This window comes from Macaca fascicularis, chromosome 5, assembly GCF_037993035.2.
Source record: "Macaca fascicularis isolate 582-1 chromosome 5, T2T-MFA8v1.1".
Classification (NCBI taxonomy): Eukaryota; Metazoa; Chordata; class Mammalia; order Primates; family Cercopithecidae; genus Macaca; species Macaca fascicularis.
Window position 1 is genome coordinate 16,744,929 of NC_088379.1, and position 14,754 is coordinate 16,759,682.

The 14,754-nt window shown below is 47.3% G+C and overlaps 1 protein-coding gene across 1 annotated transcript in view; it reads left to right on the top strand.

Annotated features, from left to right (window-relative positions):
- The first annotated feature begins 4,414 nt into the window (after window positions 1-4,414).
- LAP3 (leucine aminopeptidase 3) overlaps window positions 4,415-14,754 on the top strand; it is a 31,003-nt gene continuing 20,663 nt past the window's right edge. The window contains exons 1-6 of the mRNA XM_005554543.4: window positions 4,415-4,547; window positions 6,796-6,911; window positions 8,734-8,788; window positions 9,264-9,369; window positions 10,784-10,943; window positions 12,267-12,431. Of these exons, the coding sequence (XP_005554600.1) occupies window positions 4,446-4,547; window positions 6,796-6,911; window positions 8,734-8,788; window positions 9,264-9,369; window positions 10,784-10,943; window positions 12,267-12,431 (704 nt within the window). The 5' untranslated portion in view covers window positions 4,415-4,445. The remainder of the gene's footprint in view (window positions 4,548-6,795; window positions 6,912-8,733; window positions 8,789-9,263; window positions 9,370-10,783; window positions 10,944-12,266; window positions 12,432-14,754) is intronic.

The following is a 14,754-nucleotide window of genomic DNA, read 5'->3' on the forward strand; positions in this document are numbered from 1 at the left end:
GCTGAAAACAGAACTGTGGAAATGAGGTCCTTCTCTGAGAATGAAACACAAAAATGGAAGGACAAATATGGACGAATGCCAGGGAAGTCTCACGCAGCCTGGCTGGCACATCTGTTCGATAAAGGGACAATATAGACGCAAATGTCTCAGGCCAAATGGCACAGTTAAGGATGAGGCCAGTTGAAACAGGGTCCTTTGCAGCAGTAGCCTTGGAAGTTGTTTAATAAACCATGGACCAGACACTGCCTTTGCAGCCTTTGGAGCCTGCTGGCCCCACAGAACTGCTGGTGACCCCAAAATCCACACATGCCAATTGGAATCTGTGGCAGCAGGAAACTGCCACTAGAGGACACCAGCCTCTCCAATCTTTGACATATAATTGCCTGAGGCAGCCACCAGATACACCCCTTTCAAACAGCAGCTCCTTGCTTGCTATTGGGCACTGGTGGAGGCTGAGCATCCTATAGCCAGAGCGCTGCGTATGATGCTATGACCTAAACTGCCCATTCTCACTTTCGTGTTTATGAATCCTATCAATATAATTGGATAGGCTCAATAGAGCTTAATCAGCAAATGGAAACGGAACATCCAAGATCAGGCCCAGCCAGGACCACAGGAACTAAAATCCTCCATGAACAAATAGCCAGTTAGCAAAAGAGACCCACTGTTAATGCTTTGCCCCTCCAGTGGTGACCTGGGGTCCAAGATTCAAAGATGTACCTGCCAATGGTATGACATGGTTTACTGATGAGTCTTCAAAACAAAGCAAATGGGGTGCCCTGGCTTGTGACTGCTACCATCTGGCCACCAGATGGTCATCTTTTGACTTGACTGGATATGAATGTTCTCCCCAATGGGCCAAACTGTGTGCAGTGGTGATGACCACGCAGGCCACACCTACCACTATACCTTGCTACTTTTCACTGACTCATGGGATGTTGCCAAGAGTCTAACATGTGATTGGGGAATGGCAGCTGAATGACTGGACTACTGAGAGATCCCCCATGTGGGGACAAGAACTATGGAAGCAGCTTGCTGACTGGGAAGGATGAATATATGTCACTCACGTGGATGCTCATGGAAAATGGCCTTTTGAGATGGATCATGAATGAAACTCTCGCCGATCAAGCTTATGCCCTATGAGTGACAACCGCCTGCTTGATACATCAACCCACTAGACATGGAAGTCCGCCACAGACACAAGAAGGCGCCAAGGCCTGAGGGATGATCCTGAAAGATGAGACTAAGGATGCAGTACAATCTTGTGATTCTTGCCAATGGGCCTAAATTGTTTCGAGAGGAAAATTAAGGCACATAAACTGAGGACTAGGACACACCTAAGTCTGGTAGGTTGACCTCATTGGACCCTTGACCCCTAGCCATGGGCCCCATTGGTGCCTCGCTGCCACTGACACCTACTCAGGCTATGGTGTTGCCATTCCAGTCTGTCCTATGGATGCTATAGCTACCATAGGGGCCCTTGAAAAGAACTTATGTTTTTGGATACCCCAAGAGACCTCACTCTGACCAAGGAACCTCTTTCATTGTCCAAGCAATACAACAATGGGTGGATCTTTTTTTTTTGAAACAGAGTTTCGCTCTTGTTGCCCAGGCTGGAGTGCAATGGCATGATCTTGGCTCACTACAACCTCCACCTCCCGGGTTAAAGCAATTCTCCTGTCTCAGCCTTCCAAGTAGCTGGGATTACAGGCGTGCACCACTGACTTCCATGGAATATGATGGACTTGCCACGCACCCTGTCATCCACAGGGACATGGAGCCATTGAACAATGGAACATCCCACTCACACAGTCACTGATGAAAGGACATGTGGCCTGCGAATGGTGTGGCACCCCTGTCTCACCAGGGCAATGTAGACAGTGAACACTCCATTTTAGCACAACAGAAACATGGCTCGAGGTGTTCAGTGTGTGCAGTGTGCGCATCAACGACCTTCAGACACACTCCCCAGCTCTCAGTGTTTCACACTCTGTGCTGGTGGGGTGAGTGTAGGTAGTCAGGGCAGGGGCGGGGTGTCAAAGGGTCATGCTGCTATAGCACAAGAGAGGTACATGGAGGCCAATTGCCCTGTGTCTGCTGCAGGGGGACCCATTGGCCATGGGGGACCAACACCCACTATTGAAGCTGCTTCCGCTCTGTCTCTTCTCTGTGTGAGTAAATCATTGTTCTGTCCCATTCTTGACTGCACTTGGACTTCTGCTCCTGATAATAGGTGTCAACCGTAAATAATGAGATTCAGAAACTGAATGCATATCAACTGGACAGGATAGCACTTACATATCTATAGACAAGAGTTGACTGCATCTCATAACTGTCTGCAATTTACAGAGTTGTGAAAAAGCTTCCATAGAATCTGAGTAAGATAACCCAAAGGAATTTCCTCAACAGTTTCTCTGGGCTGGGCAAGGTGGCGTGCACTTGTAATCCCAGTGCTTCGGAAGGCTGTTGTGGGAGGATCACTTCAGCCCAGGAGTTCGAGACCAGCCTGAGCAAGAGAGAGAGACCCCATCTCTACTAAAAGCAAACAAACAAACAAACAAAAGCCAGGCCTAGTGGCACAAGCCTGTAGTCTCACCTACTCGGGAGGCTCAGGTGGGAGGATCACTTGAGCCCAAGACTTCAAGTTTACAATGAGCTACAATCGTGCCACTGCACTCCAGCCTGGGCGATAGAGCCAGACCCTGTCTTTAAGAAAAGGGTTTCTCTGGATGATGCATTGGTTTTCACCAAGGCACCACTCTTCCCAGCACTGCTCAGTCTTTCTCCACCCTTGACTCCAGTGTCTATCAACCATAAATAGCTTTCACCACCCCACCCCACCAGCTTCTACAAAGACTATCTATTGACTCCAACATCCACAATAAACGTCTCTTCCTGCCTTTCAAGATTCCCTTTAATCCAGCATCACTCTCTTTGTATAACTACCTCTTATTCCAGGCAGGCCTGATCTCTCCACCCCCAAGCCAAGCCAGCACCCTCCCACACATTCTCCTGACTCAGATCTCCACCTCAATCATCTATAGCATTCTCATTCTGCTGGCTCCTTTCAAGCTTTCTCTTTGTTTTTGCTTCTATTATCTGAAAGCCACACATAGCACCTATCCTGTTCTTTAATTATAGTTGCTACCTGCACTAGACCTTGATCATGAATTCATTCAAACATATTATGAGCACCCTGTATTGGTTCCAGGGACAGTCTAAATGCTAGATCTAGGTACTCGCTATGCAGAGATGAAAAAGGCATGGCTCCCTAGACGACTGGGGGGAAACAGACAATAAGAATGAAACCACCTTTGCAAATATTATAACTAAGAATATTATGACAGCAGGCCGGGAGCGGTGGCTCACGCCTATAATCCCAGCACTTTGTGAGGCCAAGGCAGGCGGATCACGAGGTCAGGATTTCGAGACCAGCCTGGCCAATATGGTGAAACCTCGCCTCTACTAAAAACACAAAAATTTGCCAGGCACAGTGGCTCACGTCTGTAATCCCAGCACTTTGGGAGGCTGAGGCGGATGGATCACCGGAGGTCAAGAGTTCAAGAGCGGCCTGGCCAAGATGGCCAAACACTGTCTCTACTAAAAATACAGAAATTAGCCGGGCGTGGTGTTGGGCGCCTGTAGTCCCAGCTACTCGAGAGGCTGAGGCAGGAGAATCTCTTGAACCCGGGAGGCTGGGGTTGCAGTGAGTCAAGATCGCGCCATTGCACTCCAGCCAGGGATACAGGAGGGAGACTCCGCCTCAAAAAAAAAAAAAAAAGATTAGCTGGGCGTGGTGGCAGGCGCCGGTAATCCCAGCTACTCCGGAGGATGAGGCAGGAGAATCGTTTGAACTAGGGAGGTGGAGGCTGCAGTGAGCCGAGATAACTACATTGCACTCCAACCTGGGCGACAGAGTGAGACTCCGACTCAAAAAAACAAAACAAACAAAAAAAACGAAAACTCAGTAGGAGTGTCTTACTATTCAGCAACTTTGAGAACAAGCTCTGGCACTCAGTTCCTATTTCCCGGGAGTTGCCCAGCGCTCCGCCCACACCCGCTCTCAGAGCTCTCCTCGCCTCCGTCCCACCCATCGTGTGACGTCACCCTCTCGGTCCCGCCCCTCTACTTCGCGTTTGTCCCGGGACTGTAAACCGCGTCCGGAAGCCCCGCCTTTTCGCCCCCGCCCGCATGCGCACGCGCACACGCACACGAATGCGGGAGCACCCTTGAGTCCCCTCAACAGCCGCGGGTTGGTCCCAACAGTCCAGTCGGCCGGTGCTGCCCATCCGCCCCACCCCCTAGACGCAAGTCCGCTCGCCGGGCGCCCGAGCCCGTTCGCGCGCGCGCCGTCTGCACCCCGAAAGCCACGCCCCCAGGCGCGCGCCCGCCCACCGCTCTCCACGTGCTCGCTGGAGGGCGGCGCGAGGGGCTGAGCCGACAAGATGTTCTTGCTGCCTCTTCCGGCTGCGGGGCGAGTTGTCGTCCGACGTCTGGCGGTGAGACGTTTCGGGAGCCGGGATCTCTCCGCCGCAGACATGACGAAGGTGAGAGGCGGCGGCTCGCTCTCGGTGCGATGCTGGGGCCATGCCCGTGGGCGACTGGGCTGCTGGACTGGTCGAAGCTGCGGTGTGCGGGGCGTCCACGCCAAGTTGCAAAAATCAGTTTAAAAGAAAAATTCTCTCCTTGCGGGGATCGGCCTAGGCCGCTGAGGACCCCAGGGATCGTATTGAGGGCGCGCTTCCCGTTTGGGGTGAGGGGGTGATGGCTGTAGCCGCCCTTTACCTGGCTCCGCTCGGCCGCGCGCTTGCTCCGGTTGTCACCCGCGGTCCTCGCAGTAACCCGGGGAAGGACGCAGCGGTGGGGCCCCCACCCGAGCTTGGGGGAGTTTGCCAAGGTGAAAGGGTTTCTGAGGTCCCAGAGTCACAGGGCTCTTTCCCCCGCGGAAGTGAAAGGTCAGGGAGTTAAGTGGTTTGGAAGGGTTTCTAGAGGAAATGCATGTCTCTCTAGAGAAAAGGGCTTTGCAGAGAGACCCACATTTCCCAGAATTAAGAGCACCTTCCAGAAGAAAAGTGAACTCCAAAAAATTACGAAGGTCGCTCGTCAGATGTGAAGGATCTGGAAAGGGAATGACTCTCGGAACCAGCACAAGCTTGGGAGTCACACCTGAGCACCAGAAAGAGATGATTGTCCCTGCAGAAGAACGTTCTAGGTGGAGCTTGAGCTCCAGTCTCCTGCAGGTATCTCAGTGGCTAAGGGACCAGTCGCCTGACCAGTGCCGTCTCCAGTACTGTGCCACAGCCTACCCAGATAACAGTTGCCCAGTTGGCTTGATTCCCGGGGAGTGAACAATCTTAGGAAAGTTAGAACCTGGCAGAGTTAATAATGCCAAGGAAGGCTGTTGTCTTGGGTGGAGAAGACCGAGAGGTCACTATTCTGAGTGTCTGTGTGGTTTTGTGGAAAGACCAACTGATGGGTGGGAAGACATCTGGATTCTCAGTCCTACTACACAGGAGCTCCTTTGTCAAATTAAGTTTCAGTTTCCTTATCGGTCAAGAGGGAATGAGACTACTTGTTCTTTCCACCTCGCAGAATTGCCGTCAGGCAGACGAAACATTTTTAAAGTCATAAATTGCTGTGCAAAAGTAAATACTAAGTATTACTAGGTTTACTTCCTCATTTCTGGTATTTGAGACCTGGGACTTGCAAAGGAGAAGAAGGGAGTGAGCCGCTAAGTGCTTAGCAGAATGCTTCTACCCTCTCTAGGAAGTTGGTACTTCTCTTACAGCCTCTGTGTTGACCGCAGTCCTTACGTGGCAACAGTCCTTATGATGGGAGGCACAGCCATTGCCTTGATTGGAACGGCATCCTAGGATACCTGGGATTTGCACTTGAGGATTGTAGGAGAGGAAAATCTTCCTTCTATCCTCCTAGGTTCTGTGGCTGGGCCTAAGAAAACTGACGTAAGATATATTAAGAGAAAAGAATACAGATTTTATTTACTATTTTTACGTGTATACGGGAGACTGCAAGAGGAAAATGAAGACCTGAAGAAGCGTTGGGCCCAAAAGCTTGTATACCTTTTAAAACAAAGGACAATACGTTGTGGGGATGTGACAAGACTAAGGGGCTTGGGTTAGTAAACTGTGGAATAATCACTAGGAAATCATATGGAGGGGAACTAATAGAAGATAAGGGTAAGTTCAGTAGGTTTATTTGTACAGGTCCATTTTGGTGTTGACTTCCAGTTTCTGGTGATAAGAATGTTCTCCTTTTCCTGGTACAGGGAGATCACCTTTCTCATGGGGATTTGTATGACCTGCTTTTAGGGAGAAAGGGAGGTCAGAGAGCCCTTCTACACCTGCTGTTTCTCAAGAGCCTTTAGCTCAAAATAACCAGTGTGCCAAAGCGGTACATTTTGGAGTGGCATGTTCTGATTCCTTTCAGGGTCTAACTTGGATTTTTCGTAACAAATCCATTTTTCTAAATGGATTTTTCTTAAACAAAACATCTTTCTGCTCTATTTGAAAGTGAAGCTGTCTCCCATGAGTGAGCACAAAAACCCAGGGCAATGTCCAGGACGGGTAGTGATGGGTCTTGCTTTGGCAGGAATCTGAAGCACTTGGGCAGGTGCACATGTAGCTGAGCCCAGCTCCTGCTGCCTTTTTGGCTTTCTTCTGTCCTTGGGGAGGACAAGGTTTGTGTGGAATTATTTGTTCCTTCTGGAATTTGGGGACTCCTGAGCCCCTCTAAGGGATCTACTCTATTTTATTTATATTTTTTGCTTATTCCCAGGGCCTTGTTTTAGGAATCTATTCCAAAGAAAAAGAAGATGATGTGCCGCAGTTCACAAGTGCAGGAGAGAATTTTGATAAATTGATAGCTGGAAAGCTGAGAGAGACTTTGAACATGTAAGTGTTGCTTGTGGGCTCTAGTTCTTAAAGTGCCACCAAATCAAAACAGTATTTTTTCTTTTCTTTTTTGAAACAGAGTCTTACTTTGTTGCCCAGGCTGGAGTGCAGTGCCACGATCTCGACTCACTGCAACCTCTGCCTCCTGGGTTCAAGTCGTTCTCATGCCTCAGACGTCCAAGTATCTGGGATCACAGGCATGCCCCACCACTCCTGGCTAATTTATATATATATATTTTTTTTCTTTTCTTTTTTTTTTTTTTTTTTTTTTTTTTTTTAGTAGAGATGGGTTTCACCGTTGTTGGCCAGGTTGGTGTTGAACCCCTGGCCTCAAGTGATCTGCCTGCCTCCGCCTCTCAAAGTGCTGGGATTACAGGTGTGAGCCACTGTGCCAGGCCAAGAATATTTTTCTGTGCCTTTTTGTCAGAAGAGACAATTCTGGGAAGTGCTCTGGCCAGAAGCAGAAGTGAAAGCCTGTGTCTTTGGAGTGCACTTTGGTACTTTGTTTCAGTATGAATGGGTCTGCAGTTCTGGGAAGTCAGGCCATTTCCAGCCCAATCACAAATCTATTGGGAAGGAGGGATCCAGAATAATCTGGAAAGTACCAGATTTCCTCAGCCCACCCTCCTAGCTCAAATTCACTTTCCCCACCCTCTTCCTCCCAGCTGCCTTCTCACCAGCCTCTCTACTTCTTTTAACTCCCCTTTTCTTGTGAGAGACAGCAGGATCCCTAAGATAGTTAATAGCAGCCTAAGGGTTTTGCTCTTTTATTGCATGCCTGGAGTTGCAAGGGTTTCTCAAAATTTAAAATATCTGTGAATCACCTGGGGATACAGTTAAAATACAAAAAGTCTCCGTGGGGCTGGAGATCCTGACAGCAGGGAAACATTGTAACTGCGCGCTATATTTGGCAGACATAGAAGTATTCACTTAAACCACTGCAACTACGGTATTAATTAGAATCTAATAGATGCAGTCTAATTATGGTAACTAATCATCAATTAAGAGAATTTGTATCTCTTCTCAATTTCTTATCAGTTCTTGCAGTACACAGAGCATTCTCAAGTGCACTGATTAATTCACTAATCCGAAAGCTAACCTGTGAGTAAGGAACACCCTGCGTTCCTAATGGGTGGCTGTCAGCTGCATTCCAGAGCATCTGTGCTATGGGCCTTTTATAGTCATGGATCTGTTTTGTTTGGAAATTGCCCAGGATAGTCAGTATCCGGTTCGGGTGTCCGGTCTGTAGAGAAACCACATAGATATACAACCTCCAGGCCAAACACCACTTAGATTACTGCAGTGTTTTTGGTGTCTTGTGTCTTTTATTGAAAAAGTTTGAGATTCATTGGGTTCAGCGTCAGTCAGTGCTCAGATGCCTTGTGCAGCTGTGGCATTGCTTTCCATTGTTTTCAAATATGTTTGTGTTAGATCTAATCTGAAAGTTTGTTAAATAGTTTTTGAGCTAGAATTAGAAAGGCTACACCTAAGAAATCTGGGCTGGGCACGGTAGATCAGCAGTGGAATCTGTATTACACCTGTCATCCCAGCACCTTGGGAGGTTGAGGTGGGAGGATTGCTTGAGCCCAGGAGTTTGAGACCAGCCTAGGCAACATAATGAGACCCTGTCTCTATCAAAAAAAAAAAAAAGAAAGAAAGAAATCTGGCTTGAGAGCATTCTGTATTTGGATAAAAACATTGGTGAAAAAGACCATGGAAGCAGTTAGCAGAATAGTGTGATAATGGTGAGTATGTAAGTGTGCCTTCCCAAGTGAGCAGAGCAAACTACCTGTTTTAAAACGACTGTTTCCTCTTGTTTTAGATCTGGACCACCTCTGAAGGCAGGCAAGACTCGAACCTTTTATGGTCTGCATCAGGTATGAGAAGAACATGATCATTTGGTAAACCCTCAGTGAGCACCTAATGTATACCAAGTATTGTGACTGTCTAGTCATACTAAACATTTTGTGTTGGATTGTATGATTTTATTCCGGTATTAAGCAGAAACATTTAAGATTAAGAGGCAAATTACTGTCAAAAAGTACTGCCTATCTTATATTCCTCAATCTGAAGGCTTTCTTTATCCGGTTGTGGCTCTGGCTTACATAGAATTATTTGCAGAAGTATCCTCACTCACTCTGCCTCTCAAACACAGAAGTTATAAAATTTTGCCAGGACACACAGGTTTAAAGAAACAAAAAACCACAACCAAATTTCACCATGAGTTTAGTCCTGTTGCTACAGTTAAAGTAATTGTGTGGGAGCTCAGTGAGTTTCCACGTGTAAAATTCCCTGCTGGAAATGAACGCATGAAAGAAATAAAGTGGTTGATTTGGTGTATCTGTGGGACAGGACTTCCCCAGCGTGGTGCTAGTTGGCCTCGGCAAAAAGGCAGCTGGAATCGACGAACAGGAAAACTGGCATGAAGGCAAAGAAAACATCAGAGCTGCTGTTGCAGGTTATTTTACTTTTTAAGTTTAAAGAATCCTAAGGATCCACTCTTTATGATGACCTCTCTTTCCCCCTTTGTCCTTTTACCAATCGCTACCCCTTCCCACGTTCACACAGACATAATTCATCTTAACAAAAATTCAGTTCTTCTTGCTGAATATGCTTGGCTTTATGATAAATACAGAAGGTTAGCTAATGGAATTTTATTTTTAATGTGTCTATATCTTGTTTGGGTGTTTTTACTACCATTTGTTCGCTCTTGTCATGTTAGAGCTGTGTTTTACCAAAACCTGTAGTGCGTAGATTTTTTGTAATGCCACCCTGATGTTTCCTGACTTTTAAATAACACAGAGTCATCAGATTTTACAAAGAAGGAGAGTAAGGAAGCAAAGCGTGGCATGCGTGTTTATCACTAGCCAAAGATGTGTGCCTGTCCCAGCGTGTCCCAGCAGAGGTCATTGAGTCACTTAGTGTTAAGCAGCAGGACGGGCCTAATACCGTCAAGAGCTATGATTAAAGATGCTTTAGAAAACATTTCTGAAACAGTGATAATTGGCTTGATTACTCTTTAGGCCTGTGTATATTGTAAATGCTCATTAACTTCAGATGTCACTGAAGTGGTTATTTAATAACTTTTATTTGAGAGTTTTTGCTGACCTGATCTTAATAAAATGCTGTGTTAATAATGGACTTTGCTCAGTTCCTTGGATATAATTTCAGCATCATCATTTCCCTGCCATTTTTAATCAGAGAAGTTCTTGGCAATTGGGAAGCTTCATCAGGAAATCATAGTGTTTCAGAAATAATCCTAGGAAGGCCGGGCGTGGTGGCTCAAGCCTGTAATCCCAGCACTTTGGGAGGCCGAGGCGGGTGGATCACGAGGTCAGGAGATCGAGACTATCGTGGCTAACATGGTGAAACCCTGTCTCTACTAAAAATACAAAAAACTAGCCGGGCGTGGTGGCGGGCGCCTGTAGTCTCAGCTACTTGGGAGGCTGAGGCGGGAGAATGGCGTGAACCCGGGAGGCGGAGCTTGCAGTGAGCCGAGATCACGCCACTGCACTCCAGCCTGGGAGACACAGCGAGACTCCGTCTCAAAAAAAAAAAAAAAAAAAAAAAGAAATAATCCTAGGAATAATTGCCACTTCCTGAGAGCCTGTATTGCTCTCCGGGGGGAGCTGTTCATTCTTTCCATCAGCCTGTCCTCACCACCAGCACCTGGGAGTGAGGTACTTTCTGTGAAATGCACTCACATCTTCATTTTTCAGAAGAGGAAATGAGGCTCAGAACATTTGGGTATCAGGGCTGGGATTTGAACCCCAGGGCTGTTTTCTCAGCACACCACACCATGCCTCTGCTGTGTGCTATTTGAATTGTCTTGGACTGTTTTGCCAGTTTTCTGATTCCTCTGTCCTTTCAAGCGGGGTGCAGGCAGGTTCAAGACCTGGAGCTCTCTTCTGTGGAGGTGGATCCCTGTGGAGACGCTCAGGCTGCTGCGGAGGGAGCGGTGCTTGGTCTCTATGAATACGATGACCTGAAGCAAAAAAAGAAGATGACTGTGTCGGCGAAGCTCTATGGAAGGTGATGGAAGCAAATTAGGAGGAGGGTGGTGCTCCCTGGCATTCTGACAGCCTGGCTTTTGGGATATGAGCTGCCTGCTTTTCAGCGCCACCCACAGCTGCATGGCTTGGCTGTGACCTCCCCATTGCCTCAGCCGTTTTAATAATGTGGTCACAATTAAGCCCAAGCTCTGCTCCTGGCTCTCGTCTTGTGTCTGTTTCCCCCATGACTCCCGGATCCCTCCCTGCTCTGATTACAAGGAAGCCATAAACAGGTAGCTCTTACCTGAGAGGGAGGAATGACATGACAGACATATCCCACAGGTTTCAACCCAGATGATGTTCATTTGGCTGGCACCTGCTGGCCTTGTGCTAAACGCAAGCACCACACAGATGAAGAGATCCTCTGGATGCTTGGTCCTTGCCCTTGTGGGCTAGTGGGGTCCCTGCTATCAGGAATAAATAAGATGAGACCTTCAGCAGATGGTGCCAAGCACAATGGGGGCCCTGGCACTGCCCAAGGGTTGGCAGCTGTGGGGAGTGGGGGAGAGTGCGGGCTCTGCAGCCAGTCAGCATGGGCTTAAGTCCTTCCTCCACCACTTACTCGTTGGGGGACCTTGCTGGTTACATGACTGAAATCTCTGTGCTTCATTTTCTACTTTTGTTAATAGAGTCGTAACACTGATTTCATGGAGTTTGTGTCATCATCCAAAAGGGCACATCAAGTGGGGGGCACGTGGTAGGCCTTCCAGGCCATCTACTGTTACTCACCCACCTCTGTGTTGCCACAGGAAGAGCCAGGGTTGTGAAACACGTGCCTGTATCCTTTCTCTTCTAAAGCTGGTCCTGCTTACAGAAGGGTTGGAATTTGGAGCCCCGACTTAGGTAAAAGAAGGCAAAAAGGCCTTCAGTGCCACATTAGAGCCACTGCCGTATGCTTGCTTTGCAGTTAGCACTTGGGGCTCCATCATTCCTGATACAGTGAAGGAGAACAAAACGCGCCTTTCTGTGGAAGCCTCTTCTCTTCATTTATGTGGCAGATTTAGAGCTTCAAAGACCCCACAGCACAGGCCCTTTTTTATGCAGCTGAGGATTCTGAAGGGAAGTGCCTGACCGGATACCCTCTGGTTCTGCTGCACGTGGCCATGTTTTCTAGCTCTTTGCACCATACCATCTGCTGCCCTGGGTCAGATCACGAAAAATGAATCCAGGTCCTGAGTGCCAATCGTTTTTGATTTGTAGTCTTCCTCTTTTGTTTTCTGTAGGGTAAGAGTGTCTCCTAGTTGGCAGGCAGTCGGCATTCTTGAGAGGTTATTTGACAGTCACTTTATCTTTCTTCTGCCAGTGGGGATCAGGAGGCCTGGCAGAAAGGAGTCCTGTTTGCTTCTGGGCAGAACTTGGCACGCCAGTTGATGGAGACGCCAGCCAATGAGATGACGCCAACCAGATTTGCCGAAATTATTGAGAAGAATCTCAAAAGTGCTAGTAGTAAAACCGAGGTCCATATCAGGTAATTCAGGATTGTGTCACAGACTTGGGATGTTACAGCCAGAAGGAGCCCTTGAGATCCTAAAATCCAGCTCCCTCACTATTTAGAGGAATAACTTGAGACCAGAGATAAGAGATGACCCACGGGGGGCCACACAGGAGCTGGAATAGAGCTGAGTTTGAGGTTCTTTCTATCTGTCCTTGCCTTTGAGAGAGTGCCATGATACACTATGTACGTGTATGTTTCATAACCGTGTTATTCAGACACAATTAACGTACCATACAGTTCACCAATGCGAAGTGTGCAATTCAATGATTTCAATGATTTTTTTTTTTCTTTTTTTTTTTTTTTTGAGACAAGGTTTTGCTCTGTTGCCCAGGCTAGAGGGCAGAGGCATGAACATGGGCTCAAACTCCTGGACTCTGGCCTTCCACCCTAGCCCCCTGAATAGCTGGGTTTACAGGTGTGTGCCACCATGCCCAACTAATTTCTTAATTTTTTGTAGAGATGGGTCCTGCCATGTTGCCCATGCTGGTCTTGAACTCCTGGGCTGAAGCAATCTCACCTTTTCCTCCTAAAGTGCTGAAATTACAGCCATGAGCCCCCCAGCCTGGCCTGATATTTAGAATATTCACAGAGTTGTGCTACTATGACCACAATCAATTTTAGAACATTTTCATAACCCCCAAAAGAAACCCTGTACCCATTAGCAGTTACTGCCTGATTCCCATCCCCTAAAACCATCAGGGGATGGACACCGGTTGTTTTTTACCTTTTTTTTCTTTTTGGTTGAATAGGAGTTGAATTGCTGAATCAAATGGTAGCTCTGTTTAATTTTTTGAGGAACTTAACATGGTTTATTTTGGTGAATTCTTCCTATCTTCACTTTTGGACACAAATGAAGAACACAGCATGCCTCACTAGACATGGGATGGGCATTTCTGCCGCGTAGATTCCCTTAGCCTAGACTCCAGCATCAGTGCTCCCAGGCAGCCCTGAGTGCCATGTCAGTGGGAGGCTGTTGGAGCTGAAAGGCTGCTCGTCCAGTTCCGTTGCTCTGTTGGGATCTCCAGCCCTTTAAGCAAACCAACTCTGAGCATTTGGGAATTTATGATTAAAATACATCAACAGGTATTTGTTTGACCTAAAGAGTTCTTTATTGTCAAAGCTGTTTCCCAAGGGTACTTCCATTTTAAAGAATTCTTTAGTACTTAATTGTGATTAGAGTTCACTTTTTTTTCAGGAATGCACCTATGGTTTAGGCAGTGAAGAAAAATTTATAGTCTATAGAAAGCACAGTACTTAGAGCCTGATAAAATTTCTGGAATGGTTAGTATATGTTTAATCTATAGCAGTGTTTAGGTTCTTTTGGTCACCAAATAATGGTGGTGACAGCTCCTCTGGTGTGCCTGGAATTTGTCTTACAAAGATGCATGACAGTGGTCCTTGTCCTTGCAGAAAGTGAGGATGTTGTAAGAAGGAATAGGCAGGTAAATGGGGTTTGCAGAGGGTGCTGCAGGAGCAGAGGGACGAGGGGGACTGCCAAAGAATATGGAGCTGCTGGTGCGATTGTCCACGCCTCTATTTGCAGCTACTCAGGAGGCAGGCAGGAGGGTAGATCAAGTCCAGAAGTTCAAGGCCAGCCTAGGGAACATAGCAAGACCCATCTCTAAAATAAAAATTTTAAAAAGAATATGGTGTCTAGGCCAGGGGTAGTGGCTCATGCCTGTAATCCCAGCACTTGGGAGGCTGAGGCAGGTGGATCACTTAAGGTCAGGAGTTCGAGACCAGTCTGGCCAATATGGCGAAACCCCATCTCTACCAGAAGTATGAAACTTAGCTGGGAGTGGTGGTGCGTGCCTGTGTTCCCAGCTACTCAAGAAGCTGAGGCACAAGAATCGCTTGAACCTGGGAGACAGAGGTTGCAGTGAGCTGAGATCACACCACTGCACTCCAACCTGAGTGACAGAGTGACACTGTCTCAAAAAAAAAAAAAAAAAAAGACTGGAGCCTACGCAGAGTCCTGTAGGTTGTTTAGAAGTTAATAGTACAAGAGAGTGGGGCAGGGCAGTTCAGGTGAAGAAGGTGCAAGACTTGTAGCCACGCAAAGAGAAAAGAGTTCAGCAGAGACCAGGCAGGACGCATGGGTGGAGTATGACTCGTTAAACTGAGACATAGCTGCACTAAGCCCTCTCCGTTGTAGGTTGGTGTATATCAGAGATACACAGGCAGTTCTTCCACAAGGGCAGGACTTTAATCAGACGTCAAGCACTGAGTTAATGATTTAAAATGCCCACATTGCCCAGCCTTGTTTTTTGTTTTTTTTTTTTTTTTTTTGAAGTGA